At 32.8% G+C, this 13332-nt stretch overlaps 1 protein-coding gene across 6 annotated transcripts in view; it reads right to left on the reverse strand.

The window, feature by feature from the left end:
* Nucleotides 1-468: 468 nt before the first annotated feature.
* The window catches only part of TANK (TRAF family member associated NFKB activator), a 73412-nt gene continuing 60548 nt past the window's right edge, over nucleotides 469-13332 (reverse strand). For all 6 annotated transcript variants that reach the window (XM_081142264.1, XM_081142262.1, XM_081142263.1 and 3 more), the window contains exons 5-8: nucleotides 11037-11113; nucleotides 10283-10398; nucleotides 4392-4972; nucleotides 469-984 (exon numbers count right to left, since the gene is read on the reverse strand). In XM_081142264.1, coding sequence (XP_080998390.1) covers nucleotides 805-984; nucleotides 4392-4972; nucleotides 10283-10398; nucleotides 11037-11113 — 954 coding nt within the window. In that variant the 3' untranslated portion in view covers nucleotides 469-804. The remainder of the gene's footprint in view (nucleotides 985-4391; nucleotides 4973-10282; nucleotides 10399-11036; nucleotides 11114-13332) is intronic.

The raw sequence follows: 13332 nt of genomic DNA on the forward strand, positions 1-13332 counted from the left end.
TTCTTATAGGGTTTTAGATTTGCTCCCATTAAACACAAATGTTTCTTCAGTAAGTTTAGTTTGAAAAATAATTTAAAAATTCAAAGTGATCTATTAGTTGTAATAAAATATGACCAGGTCTGGTATCACCCTTCTATCAAGTTACTGGAAATAAAACATGCATTTTATAAACTTCCAAAAAATGTGCTGTGTTTTATTTCCTTTATATTTTTTTACTCAGGAACAAAGAACACATTAATGATCACAATATAAGTAAGTCTTTAAATACTTAATTCATTTCATCATGTAGCTACACAGTAAAAATTAAAACCCTGTATATTATTTTTAAAAACCTAAAGTGTTTAAATAGTTCTACCACTGTTTTTCACTAGGCAACAAATGTCTTAGGTTTTGTATTAACTTAAATGTTTATGCTGTCTGCTATTCTGTATTATAGGTTTATTAAAAAAGAACATCACATAGAGCACAAATAATTTAAAAGTTTTAATGAAAACAAATGAAAAAACCCTACAAATATTTGAAATCACCAAATTCAACAGCTCTAACTAGAATTCCAAGCAATAAGCTTAGACAGTTGAAGCAAACATAAATTATGGTCATACACACTGTAAACATGAATACAATCAACTGCAGTTTAATCTTTTAAAAGATAATAAAGGAAAGTAACAATATAAGTTTAGAAAAATTCAAATAGCTGTGATTTTTCAATAGATGATCTTGAACTAAGTTTGCAATCAAGTATTTATAGTATTAGAAAGCCCAAATCATCACATAGAACTTGATATGTCTGTTTTCAAATCCGTCTTAAGTCTTCTCATTAAAGTGTGAATTAAGATGCCGGAGGAAATCTCCCCTGGAAGTACCTGATGGTGGGAAAACTGTTTGACAGAATTCACATACTTGAGATATATTCAGTTCTGAGCCTTTGCGACTTAGTACCGATGATAAATCACTGCCTTGATTAGGAGAGGGCTTCCAAATGGGCTGCAGGATACAAAGAAAAACATCTCCTGTTATTTGTAGTTAAAATAAATTTTCATTGAATTTCAAATTCAAATTTTTTGAATGGGTTACGTGCATACATATGAGATTCCCTAATAAGTTACCTTTCAATAGAGTTAGTGTGAGACATGACTCAATTCTCTTCTTCATAAGGGGTATAACTAACCTTTGATTAAGAATCACTTAAAGTACACATACATGCACTTTATCTTCACATATTTAAAAATCTTCAAACTTTAAACACCAGCATATTTTAATACTCGTATCACAAAGGCAGTTTTGGAACAACAGTGAATAATTGAGAATTTAAAAATTAAATTCTGTCTTTCCTATTTTACAACAGAAACCTTAAGGTATAGGGCCTTTATTAAGACATAGAACACTAGATGTGAGAGGTATATACTTGCACTGTGACGAAGAGCAATTCAAATTGCACTATTTATAAGCAAATACACAATGAACAAATCATACACAAATGTTTTTTCAACTTTCGAAAAGATTTTTTCTTTGTAAGTACCAAACAAATTCCACTGATCATGTTTTTTTAAAACCACAAATATTTAAATTAATCATTTAACAAAATCTAATATTGGATTCATTTTTTTGATTTCTTATTTTGCTCCTGTTACATAGTGCATAGTCTGGCCTTCTTTATTCCTTTTTGTGGCTGAATGAAGTGAAACCTGTTAATGGTTACCTAATTAAAGAATTATAGAAAATCATAATTCAACAAAACTACCTCCATTTATAAGCAGCATATAAATACCCTTAAATAACTGAATTTATTCTTTAAAAAACAAACAAACAATAACCTAGAAAGGCAAGGAAAAGCATTTAGTTCCAAAGTAGGTGCTCAATAAATACTTGTTGACTGGAATATCTTATTTTCCTAAAGTGCTGCAAGCCACATTATTTTTTATACATGCTTTCTTACTTTGCATAGATAAATTACTGTGACATAGCTAAATTCTGATAGTTTGAGGAAAATCACCTCAAAAAGTCAATTTAAAGAGTTACCTTTATGCTCCTATTACTACTATGTTTTTAAAGTAACAGCCTAGTCCAAAATCTCATACAGTGTTAGTTTTCATTCCCTTAACCAATCTCTTTCATTCTAGTTAACCAATCATTTACAAAAACAGTATATGTATCACTAATTGAAGCATCTGGATTTTGTGACATCACTGTCTTCTTACAAACATTTAACTGGACAGCTGTGTACACTTGGTGCAGATATACAGAGCCTAAGTACCAGGATACATTCAGACATCAGAAGAGAGGGCGTATAACAACACTGACTCAATTCCTTTTGTGAAAAGTGGTAATTTTATCACATAAAATAGTAGTATTTAAAATATGCATTTTGAAATTTCAGATAAAATAATGTTTGGAAAAATCTTCTTGATAATAAAAAGTAGTAATTTTGAGTATATAAGCAAATATCTAGTTAAGTAGATTTAAATTTTACTGCTTGCAGTTTAAAGACAAAGTGAAATTATTATGTACCACCCTAATGGGAAATTGATTTAGATATAAATATAAAAGTTATGTTAAAATAATTATTATTAAGATCTATAAAATAATATGAAGCAGACTTAGAAGCAATTTAGCTTCTAAATTTGGTGAGCCAATCTTCTGCCAATTTATCTTCAAAGTCTGTCTTTATCTTTCTCTGGTAGGGGCTATTAATTAAGATTTGATCTCTTCATGGAACTCACCTGGGGCCCCAATGACTGACTCAGCAAAAGTAGGAAGAAAAGAAAGTCACAAGCAAAAATAAGCAGATATATTTTAGACTTTGTAATGATAGCAGAATGTATAAAAAAAGTGTTCCGTAGTAATGATTAATATGTAACCACAATTTCACTCCTCTTTGTTATTTCAACTCAAGAATTTTGTATTTATCATACTAGCTTTATTAATACAAATAAAATAGCACAATATTTTTAAAAACCCATTTTAAGAAATATTCTTTCAATCCTAAACTGTAACATGGCCTTCAAAACAAACTAATTTTGCTTTTCCTGCCAAAATAACAATTATCTAACCTTAGGCCCTGTGTCTTGTGACAGCTCAACACCAATTCTCCTGCATTTTTTAAGCTGAATACTTTTCCATCAAGTTGTAATCACATACCAGCTGTTTCCCTGCTCTAGCATAGAAAGCAAATGCACAATGCAGGGTGCCATCTACTGAAACATGAATGTACAGACTAACTAGTAAAAGAACAAGCAAGAGATATAATGGAGAAAAAAGTAATAAGCATTAGAACTGATGTACTTCACAGCTCCACAGGAATTCTACTTGCAATAAATGAAATTGTTTAATTTGCTTCATTTAGTAGTAACTATCACTGAGACTATAATGTGAAATAAGGTACAATGTAGAACATAAGTGAGTTTATAATTAAAGCTTATTGTCAGAGATGCCTACTTTTCCTAACTACTAAAATATACCTCAGCTTGGCTACTGCGTCCTTTGTATGCTGATTTAAAAGTCTATATAGCCTATGAGAGTACTTATAAAGCCAAAGGGTATTCATCAAGTTGTTTAAGAAAAGAGAAATCAAACAAATATTTGCAAGTTATATAGACATTTACACTAATCTATTTTCATGAGTGTCTGTTTATTTTAACAATTATATATTTTCATTTGCCTTCAGGTATTAAAAAAATTTCTTTTAAACAGAAAGAATTATCCTGTGATAGCACCTGAATAAAAAAGGTGGTATGAGTGGATTGGGGGGCGTTAAGCAGTCTGCGAGCTTTAGGAACACTAAAGTATTTGATTAAAATCATATATATGCAGAGACTATTTAAAATATATTAGGCTGCATGTTCAGTGCCAGGTTAGAAACCAACCAAAACTAAACCCTACAGATCTACGTACTGTGTAACTGAGAATGTAACAGGAGCATTGGCTGAAAGACAGATTGCTTATTTTCATAAAGAGGAATATACAATGCAATTATTTACTTATGAAACATCATGGATTCTTGTAAAGATGAGTATGATCTACACAAACTTTCTAACAGAAAAATGCCATTTGTTTCACAGTATGACATTTAATAGATAATCCTGTTATAACACTGATGCTGAGCAAAAGAGCTCTGAAAAAGGGACAAAGAAAGTGGCACACGCTAGATATGCATAAGGCTTACATGCATTTTAACATGTGCCTTAAGTTTCAGGGTACTTTATAACAGAGCTTTATCATATTTACCTCTTATACTTTCCTGTCATTTATTATAGAGCTTCGATTTTTTATTGAGAGCTTAAATATGGCTAGTCATTAGTTTAAAAGGATGTCTGATAACCTGAAAGAGATGCATATCTGTTTGGCAAAATGTGTGTTCACACATAATATATTTGTTAATGCAAAACAGTTACCTGCTGTGGTCCTCGGATAGCTTTTCCCGGGGAATCAAGTGAAGGACAAGGTGCATCAGAGAGTTTCTGAAGTGGGAATGTATTTACATACAATGCATTATGGTCTCCAGGTGGCAAACACGGAGCTCTATCCAGAGTCGTCCTGATACAAGTGTTTACAAGATTTGAGGATTTTGTATTGTCAGTTGTTTTAAGGTTTTGTATATCTGAAGTTATAGGGTCAATTCCCTGAATTCCAAAAAAAGTTTCTTCTGTTTTAGCAAAGTTTCCCGGGTCGTCTCTGATTTCCATATTGAATTCATCCTGGCACACAGCCTCAGATGCGGCAGGACGGAGGATGTTGGGTCTTTCTGGAGTGCTGTGTAAGAAAGCAGAGTCACTGTCCACAGGTGGAAACTTGACATTGAATTTAGAAAGTGATTCAAAAGAGGTGTCCTCCTCATCTCGGCCCAGTCCTCTTGGTGTGACAGATGTGATGCAGGGTGCACTTCTATTTATATCATCTTTAGCCTGAGGCTTAAACAGCACTTCTTGTTTATCTGCTTTATCCGTACACTGTATAGGCACTGAGCACTGTGTTTCTGCAAGAAAAAGAACACGAAAGAAAAAGTCACATTCCAATTGTACTTAACAATCTGAATGTTCAATTAGCTTTGGGCAGATGAGTATTATTTTTTTCTATTGGTTTTTATAGCAACTGAAGACAACTGGAATTTTTTACATTTGCTATCATCTTACCCAGAAATATTAGCATTCTCCAGCGAGTGAGCGGAACATAGCTTATTAGCTGCAGTTTAACTGATTTGTCTTTTCCCAGGTCTTTTGCTGTAAGCTTTGCATCTTGTTCACAGTTCTACTGCTCTACACTTAAAAAAAACCACCCAGGAAAATATTTGCTTGTAGTGTATACATTTAAACATTTTGTCAGGAAGAGAACCTACAACTGTGAGCTTGTTTATTAGACAAATAAGTTGTTAAAAGGGAAAATCCTTTATATATATAAGTATGCATTATAAATGTATATATATAACATATATATATATATTTCTTACAGGTTAAGAATCTGTATGAATTAGGTAATTTATTTTCCCTAATATCACTGTGTGACAAAGCATACCACCAATCAATACAGCCGCTGTCTGCTCTCAGTAACCTGTGAGAGGTGGTGGTGCTGGGGGTGGGAGGGAGAAGCGAGCGGGGGCAAAAGGATAAAATTGTGGGATGCGTGCTCAGCAAATTATATGTGAATACACAACTCTCTCATCTCATAGATGTAAAAAAGGCCTCTGTAGACAATAGGCAGACACCAGGTAGACAGACACAAGGGCTCTGTAGCTCATTTATCTAGAAGTTACTTGTCCAACAAGTTCAGCTCTCTAGGACATAGGCAAAGCTAAAAAGTAAGTAAACAGCTTCTCAGGAGTCAGAATCAGAGCCTTAAGCTCCACAGATACACGAATTTTGCTCCTATTCTCATTTAAGATTTACTCTAACAAGCTTGATGATGTTTCCCTAACTCATAGCTGGTTAGAAGCAGCAAATTAAAAGGTATGGATATGAGTTGTTGAAGGCAGATATACGTATCAACAAGAACTGAAGTCAGGGGAAGGGACAGGAAAAACAAAAAAAACAGATATAAGAACTCAGAAAATAGTGCAGTCTTGTTTAGGGTCAGCAGGGGCTCCATTTCTCAATGAAAAAAACAAAAAACAAAATAAAACCAAAAAACCCCAAACCAAAACAAAAAACAACAATCAAAGCAGTCTCCATGTTGATGATCCTGAGACATTAGAAAAAGCTCAATTATGCTCTACAATGTTACTTCAAGAAGACAGTGAAGTTGGAAGTTGATAATGTGTGTATTTTCATTAAATGGACAAATGGTAAAAATTAAAAATGACTACCATTTTAACACGGTAATTATCAACGAAGTTGTACATTCACAAATGGAAAATTGACCAATGCAGATGGTGTAAGCAGAAGAGCACCTTGCACAGTGTCTGTCCAGGTTAGTAGGCACTTAACAAATGTCAGTTCCTTTCCCTTCCTCTAGGGTCTTTGCAGGCTCGTGCTACATTACGTTCCAAAACAATATTTTCTGTTTAGACATGACTGTAGCACAATGCAACCAACCTCTTTGGTTCCCTGTGTTATATACCTTCTGCCTTCAGTACAAACCACCTTCTCTTATTGGATTATTACAATAGCCTTCACACTGCTTCCGTGCCTCTAATTTTATCTCCTATTTAATCCATTTTCTACATACTGCCCCCCCTTCGTATTTCTAAAGTACAAATCAGGTCTAGCTACCTTCCTAATAAAACCTCTTCATGGATCTCCATGGCCCTCAGCCCGTCGCCTCTCCATTTTATTTGCACTATACCTGTTTCACCTCTTACCCCAGCTACGGTGGACTTCAGTAGAGTGCTCCAAAAGAGCTCTCGTTTCTGGGTTTTTGCACATGCCGTGCAGACTGCCTGGTGTCCTCTCCTAGCACCTTTTGCCTAACTCTTATTTGTTCTTCATTCCTTGGCTTAAACATTAATTTATCTGGATGGCATGGTTTAGGCATGGCTCTTGGGTGCTCTGCAGACTAAACACTCTGCACTGCATCTGCAGGCATACCTTTCTTACTTGATGCTTAAAGTAGGCTTCTGAGGGCTCTACCCTGTGTTTTGTTTTCCACTTACTCCTCGCCCAGAGCCTGGAATTAGTATACCCTCAATAAGAGCATTCTGCAAGAGTTTGTATGCTCTTCCCCACAGAGCTGGGTATAATAATCTACATTTACTAGATAATCTGGGACTGGGAGTGGTACAGTAATTGAGGCCAAGTTCAACTGTTTAGCAACATTTCTTTGTCCGCTGAGGTTCTTAAAGTCCATTAACTGTCAAGTAGTCATTTTCCTAGTAGTAAATTTAAGAGTGGCAGGAAATTCTAGGAAACAGTGCTTTCTTTGTAGATTACACTTGCTAATTGCAAATAACAAATCAGGAGAACCAACTGTTGAGGCACCCAAATACTGTAACACCTGAGAAGGAAGAAACACTTATCAAAATGATTGTCACAAGAAGAGTCTGCTGCTGCTGATAATAGCAACATTAATAGTGCTTCTATGTGCTATGCACTATTATAGTCATTGTATGTACACTAATTCATTTAATACTCAAAATAATCACGTGGTAGGTACTATATTATCCCCACTTTACCAATGAGGAAAGGAGGCATGGAGGGGTAATTCCAAGGCTGCTTGGCTAATGGATGAGTGGTAGATCTGGCACTGGGACCCAGGTAGCCTAACTCTAGAGCCTGTGCTCTGGACCATTATGCCAAGTTGAACATCCACAAAATGACAGAAATGTGCTGTGAATTTCTTTTCCAGTAGCTGACCTATCCTCCCTGTGAACAAAACATGGAAAACCCAACACCTGTACTAAAGCAGATATTTTCTTTCAATATAGTTAGCTGGCATGCCTCGGCTACATTAAAAAATCTTCGGAATTAATCTGCTCAAACAATGAAAGATACTATCTACCAAACAAAAATTTTAACTTAACATTTTTAAGACTTTTAGAAATCCACACTTAGAAAACTTAAAACTCAAATGAGGTGCATGAAAGCACTTCTCATCCTAACAGTATACTGAGAAACATGATCAGGTGAGCAAATTGCTTTTCTATTTTGTTTATTTCAAGAAAACTTATTTTTACAAGGGAAAAAATGTAAAAAATGTAAAATGAGAAATATTTTTAGATCTTTAAATTTTAAGTACAAGCTGTTCATTTAGACTACTTTACAGTTTAACTTGTATACTGACAAAAAAAAGATCTAATGATTATTTGTGACCCTGTAATCCTATATTCTTTTCTGTTGATCTCCACTGAAATAGAACCCTCCTTTATACCAAACAGTGCTTTTTTTTGAAGCCATATTTGCTTAAACATACATTTTATCTTTATCCCTTCTCAAGGTTATTGCCATATGTGGAAGAAAAAAGAAAGTAATAAAAAGGAAATGTACAAATCTGCTAAAAGCAATTTTCATAAATTATGTTTATTTAAAAATAAAATTTTAACAAGAAACAGGGAAAATAATATTAAATGTAGTTTTTTTCCAGATGTATTATGCAAATCACATTTGAAATGGTTCCTTTATACTTTTTCAAGTTAGCATTTTATCCTTAAAAAACATGCCTAGGCATCTTTTTCTAAAATATTTCTTTCCCTTTTGGCTCTACTACTGTCAGCAGCCTAATATTTGATATTTTGGTTTCTGTTTGGACCCAGCAAAACTTCAGTGGAATCTGTAGCACAACAGATCTAAAACATTTCAAGGATAATATTACATTTATTATTTGTGACAGTTATTATAAAGCGCAAGAATAATGTTAGGAAGCAGCATTAGTGGGGAAGAAATTGAAGTTAAACACTCAGTGTTCTAGTTGACAGATACATACTAGATTTAGACCTGTGCAATTTAAAAATGGTCAAAGTATTAAGCCATTGATAATGTGGTAAGGCCAACAAATATATCACCATTCCAATGTTTTGATAAGATGTTAATATTCAAAAAAGCATGTTTATGAATTCTAGGTACTACTATAGCTAATACATTTTAAGTAAAAATAATTCTTTCACTTAAGCAGTACTTAGTGTTTTTAGTTGGCACAGAAGATCAGTCTCTAAGGAAAATGACAAAAATTAAGATGGAAAAATTAGAGTTCTTTTTGGAGTGGTGGGAGGAAGGGAGGAGAAGCAATAAATTATGCCTATCTACAAAGATTATTTTGTTTTTCCAACACAACATGGTGTTCCTTTTCTGAAAATAAAATGGCGGTACCAAACAAAAAGTGAATTTACACTATAGAATGACTTTTATATAGCCTCCATATAAGAGCTCTAAGAAATGAAAAGTGATCTTTAATTAAAGGGGTGTCAGTCAGCACTGTTGCAACATCTTTCAGAGTGAAAACTGTAAATCACATCTCTTGGGAACTGCATGCAGAGTATCTTAAATCACAAGGGGAAAGGAGAATTTGTCGTAAGTGATCAGTTTACCTGCCTTTCGTTTACAGAAGGGCTTGGTAGCCTGGTTCAGTCCCCAGTACTTTGCTATTCATATGAACTACTGATGCAAACACCAGGAAGCCAGCCTGAGGTTTTAGGAAAGGGTGAAGTTTTTAAAAAAAACACTGCAGCACATGTGTAAAACAGATGTTCCTTTTAATTCATTTTTTTAATACTAAATTTGTACTTTGTGCCTCCAACAGAACTGGCCTCACAAAATGTGTAATGTTAATTCTCAAACCAAATTACAAGCATCTATCTATAGTGTTCAACTAACCTTCAGACAGAAGTTAAAAACAAACCTGATGTTACAATTTAACTCAGCTAATATATGGCAGTACAGCTTTAAGGTTGCTTACTAACACATGAATTAGTTTTATAAGACCCCTGAATAGTAACTGAAAACTTTGAAAGATATAGCCTATATATATTTATATAGTCTTAAAAATTTATCTTTATTGTTGAAAGTATTACAGATATCCCTCTTCCCCCCTCCACCCCACATCTGCCCTCCCAGGCCTTCTCCACACTATTATCTGTGTCCATGGGTTATGAATATATACATATAAGTTCTTTGATTAATCTCTCTTTATTTGTACTTTTTCCAAGGTGAAACTTCTCATTAAGATGATTAGTAACTATGCCATTCAATTTAATCTATATGTACCATACACAATAAAGAGGGAAAAAGCCAATAAATTACATAAAGTTATACATTACAAAACTTAAACAGCACTCAGAAATATTTCCATAATCAAAAAGAAATGTCAACTAATAAAATTAATATTATCAACAATATTAATGTCACATTAAATCAAACCTTACCAGTTCCAGTGGCTGGGACATTAAGTTTGCTTAAGTGGTCTTTTTGAGCTTTTGCTAGCATGCATATTCTATGAAATTCTGCTTTCAGATCCCAGAAAGTCTTCTCTATATAACTCCTAAAATCAAATCAATATTTAAAAATGTAATGCTATTCCTTCAAATATACTTTAATTATAAATAAACTTACATAGCACCTTGTTATGTACCACAAAATAATTATGGAAAAATTAAAGTTAAAAAATGTTTTCAATTCCTACAAAATGTCCCCAAAAAACAATTCTAGTGTTTGGAGACTCAGGAACAAAGTAAGTGATAAATTAAAAGTTCTAATACATAAGTATAGGGCAGACTAGTATATCTACTTATTCATGTATCACAACTGTACTGACTGTCTCATTCTCATATTAGAAATTTCAATGTATTGACTTTTGTTCTCTGTAAGCATCTTAAGTAGAAGAAAACTAAATATTTCTCACTTTGATAAAGTTCACATTAACAGCCATTCATCTAAAACAATGTGGCTATAATACTTGGTCTAGAAAGTCAATATAAAATATTAGTGCTTTAGAGAATAAGTTATATTAACTGTATAACTTATTTAGGTCATTTTCACATCGAGGAGCCTTGGATTGGTCTCTTCTAGTTCTAAGAGGCTGCTATTTTCTTACAACTGCTAAAATTAAAAAATATGTAAATAAGAATATATTTCAATATTTATAATTTTTAGAGTTGGCAAAAAAAGATATAGAACTACCTTTCATGGGATAAAGGAATGCCAAGACTCCCTGGTGAAGTTTCTTTTTTAGGAGAAGAAACCTCTTGTCTTCTTTCCTTAAAGATACAAAATAATTACCAATTTAAATTGTTTCTAAACTCAAATGAGAATGGGTTAACAAAAACGCAATGAAAATTTATATTCCTCATTGAAAAATAAGTTTACATAGTTCACACACACATACGCACACACATATCTATAATGAATTATATATATTATATATAATAGATTATATATATAGAATAGATTTTTAAGAAAATGAGAATAAGGGAGAAAGGAAAATGAAGGTAGAAAAACAGGATGAAGACATAAAATATCTCTGTCTGGTAACTCCTTCAATTACTATTTCCAATACTGATCATTCAAGGAATTTCCTCAGATCCACCTATTGATCAAAATTGCTACTCTAATCACTAGTAGCACCTGAAATAACCAGAAAGTTTAGGGGGGAAAAATATGTGTGTGTGTGTGTGTGTGTGTATACATTTCTTTTCCATTATTGGCCTATACATTTAAATCAATGCCTTTGTATTTTGTTATAGGTTCTTTGCTGAGGAATGTAGCTGTATTAGAGGAAGAAACCAAGCAACAGCTCCTTAGCATTTCACATGTATTTTAAAGATAGTGCAATTATGTATTTAAGCTACTTTAACACAAGTTCTTGCCTTTCACTCCCACCCTGTGGTTTATAGTGGAATTACACTTATTCTGATATTTAAAAGTCAACATTGAAAGAGATGTTATAATCTATTGTATGGTTTAAGATTAAAAAAAAAATTTCAATCATAACTAGAAAACTTTGTGTACCCTATAAAGCTATAAATTGACAAAGTCAAATATCTGAAGAAGTCCTAATATTATACAATCATAAATTAAAATTCAGCCAAAACAGTTAAGGTCTTAAATGAGTTCAGATTCAAACCAGTGGACATTTATAGTTAGTGACTTTTAAGATATTATTCAATTAAGGTCATTGTAGCTTATTTGTCATTTTTACTTCATTGTTTCTTATCATCTGAGTATATCTCCCTTTAATCTTGCTTTTTGAAAAGTTCTTTCAATTTCTTAGGAGTCTTATTAGTTCTTTAAGAAAAAGACTTGATTCCTGTTTGTTTTTCTTAAAATTAATATCTTCCCCAACTTATTTCAGTGTATTGCTCTACTTTTCCTGCTTTTTATAATATTCCTTTTACAGTTTTTCTAATATACATTCCTAAATACCAATGTTTGTTTAACATTTCTAAAATAGAAAATTACTTTTAGTAATTAGTAAAATAAAATCTTGGCAATCCAAACAGTTTGTGATTTTATATATTATGTAGTCAGATTGAGGAAAAATAAAGATCATTTACTGCTGCATACTTTTTGTCTGACAAACATTTTAGGACATGTTTTCTTCTGGATTTAAATTGTTTTATTGAGCCTCTAAAGCAGTCACATCAGAAGACATTTTCATATTCACAGTTTGTTTTTAAAAGCGGTAGACAAAGTTTTTCTTTAGTGTGATGAGCAATTAGAATACTCAATGGCTTTTAGTGTGGCCTAGGAAGAAAGGCAACATTTTAAAGCTGGCCAACCATTTAGGGTGCTACACGTATGAATATAAACTTTTAAAAGACTGTATTATATTAAATCTATATCAACAAAATCAGAAGTAATATTAAGATAATAGAAACATTTGACAATATGTTAAATCATAATAAGTAAATCAAATGAAATGATTAATCACCCTTTAAAATTTACTACTAGAAATTCTCACTATGAAAAACAATTATTTCATTACGAGCTAGAAAGAATAAAAAAGAAGTACCCTGTAATCTTAGCCTAAAAATGAAGACAGTTACAGAAAGTGATAAAGAATATCCCAATTGTCAAAGTACTGATGATTTTGACATGAACTAGGAATGACTACTTCTGATGTTAAAGAGGCTTTAAAAGCTAAGGCAGTAAAGGCGGGGGAGGAGATGGAGGAAAAGGTTGGAAAAAAATGGTAAGTCTTTGGCTTCTCAAATAATTAACTAATGTCAAATTATTTCTGTGATGTTTAGATTTGATTACCTGTGTGGGTGAATTTATCTGGAAAGATTCTTTGGGTATACTGGCAGGGGGTTAAGGAAACACTAGTCACACTCTTTGAGGAATTTCTACAAAGTATTTGTCTTCAGCTTTTTTGGGGTTCGAAATACAGCTCTGCTGACTGTTATTTTTGTCATTATTATAGAAGAAAGTATTACTGATTGTTTTAAGCAATGCACTGCAGCTTTTATGATTCACA

This window comes from Miniopterus schreibersii (assembly GCF_964146895.1).
Source record: "Miniopterus schreibersii genome assembly, chromosome: 7".
Classification (NCBI taxonomy): domain Eukaryota; kingdom Metazoa; phylum Chordata; class Mammalia; order Chiroptera; family Miniopteridae; genus Miniopterus; species Miniopterus schreibersii.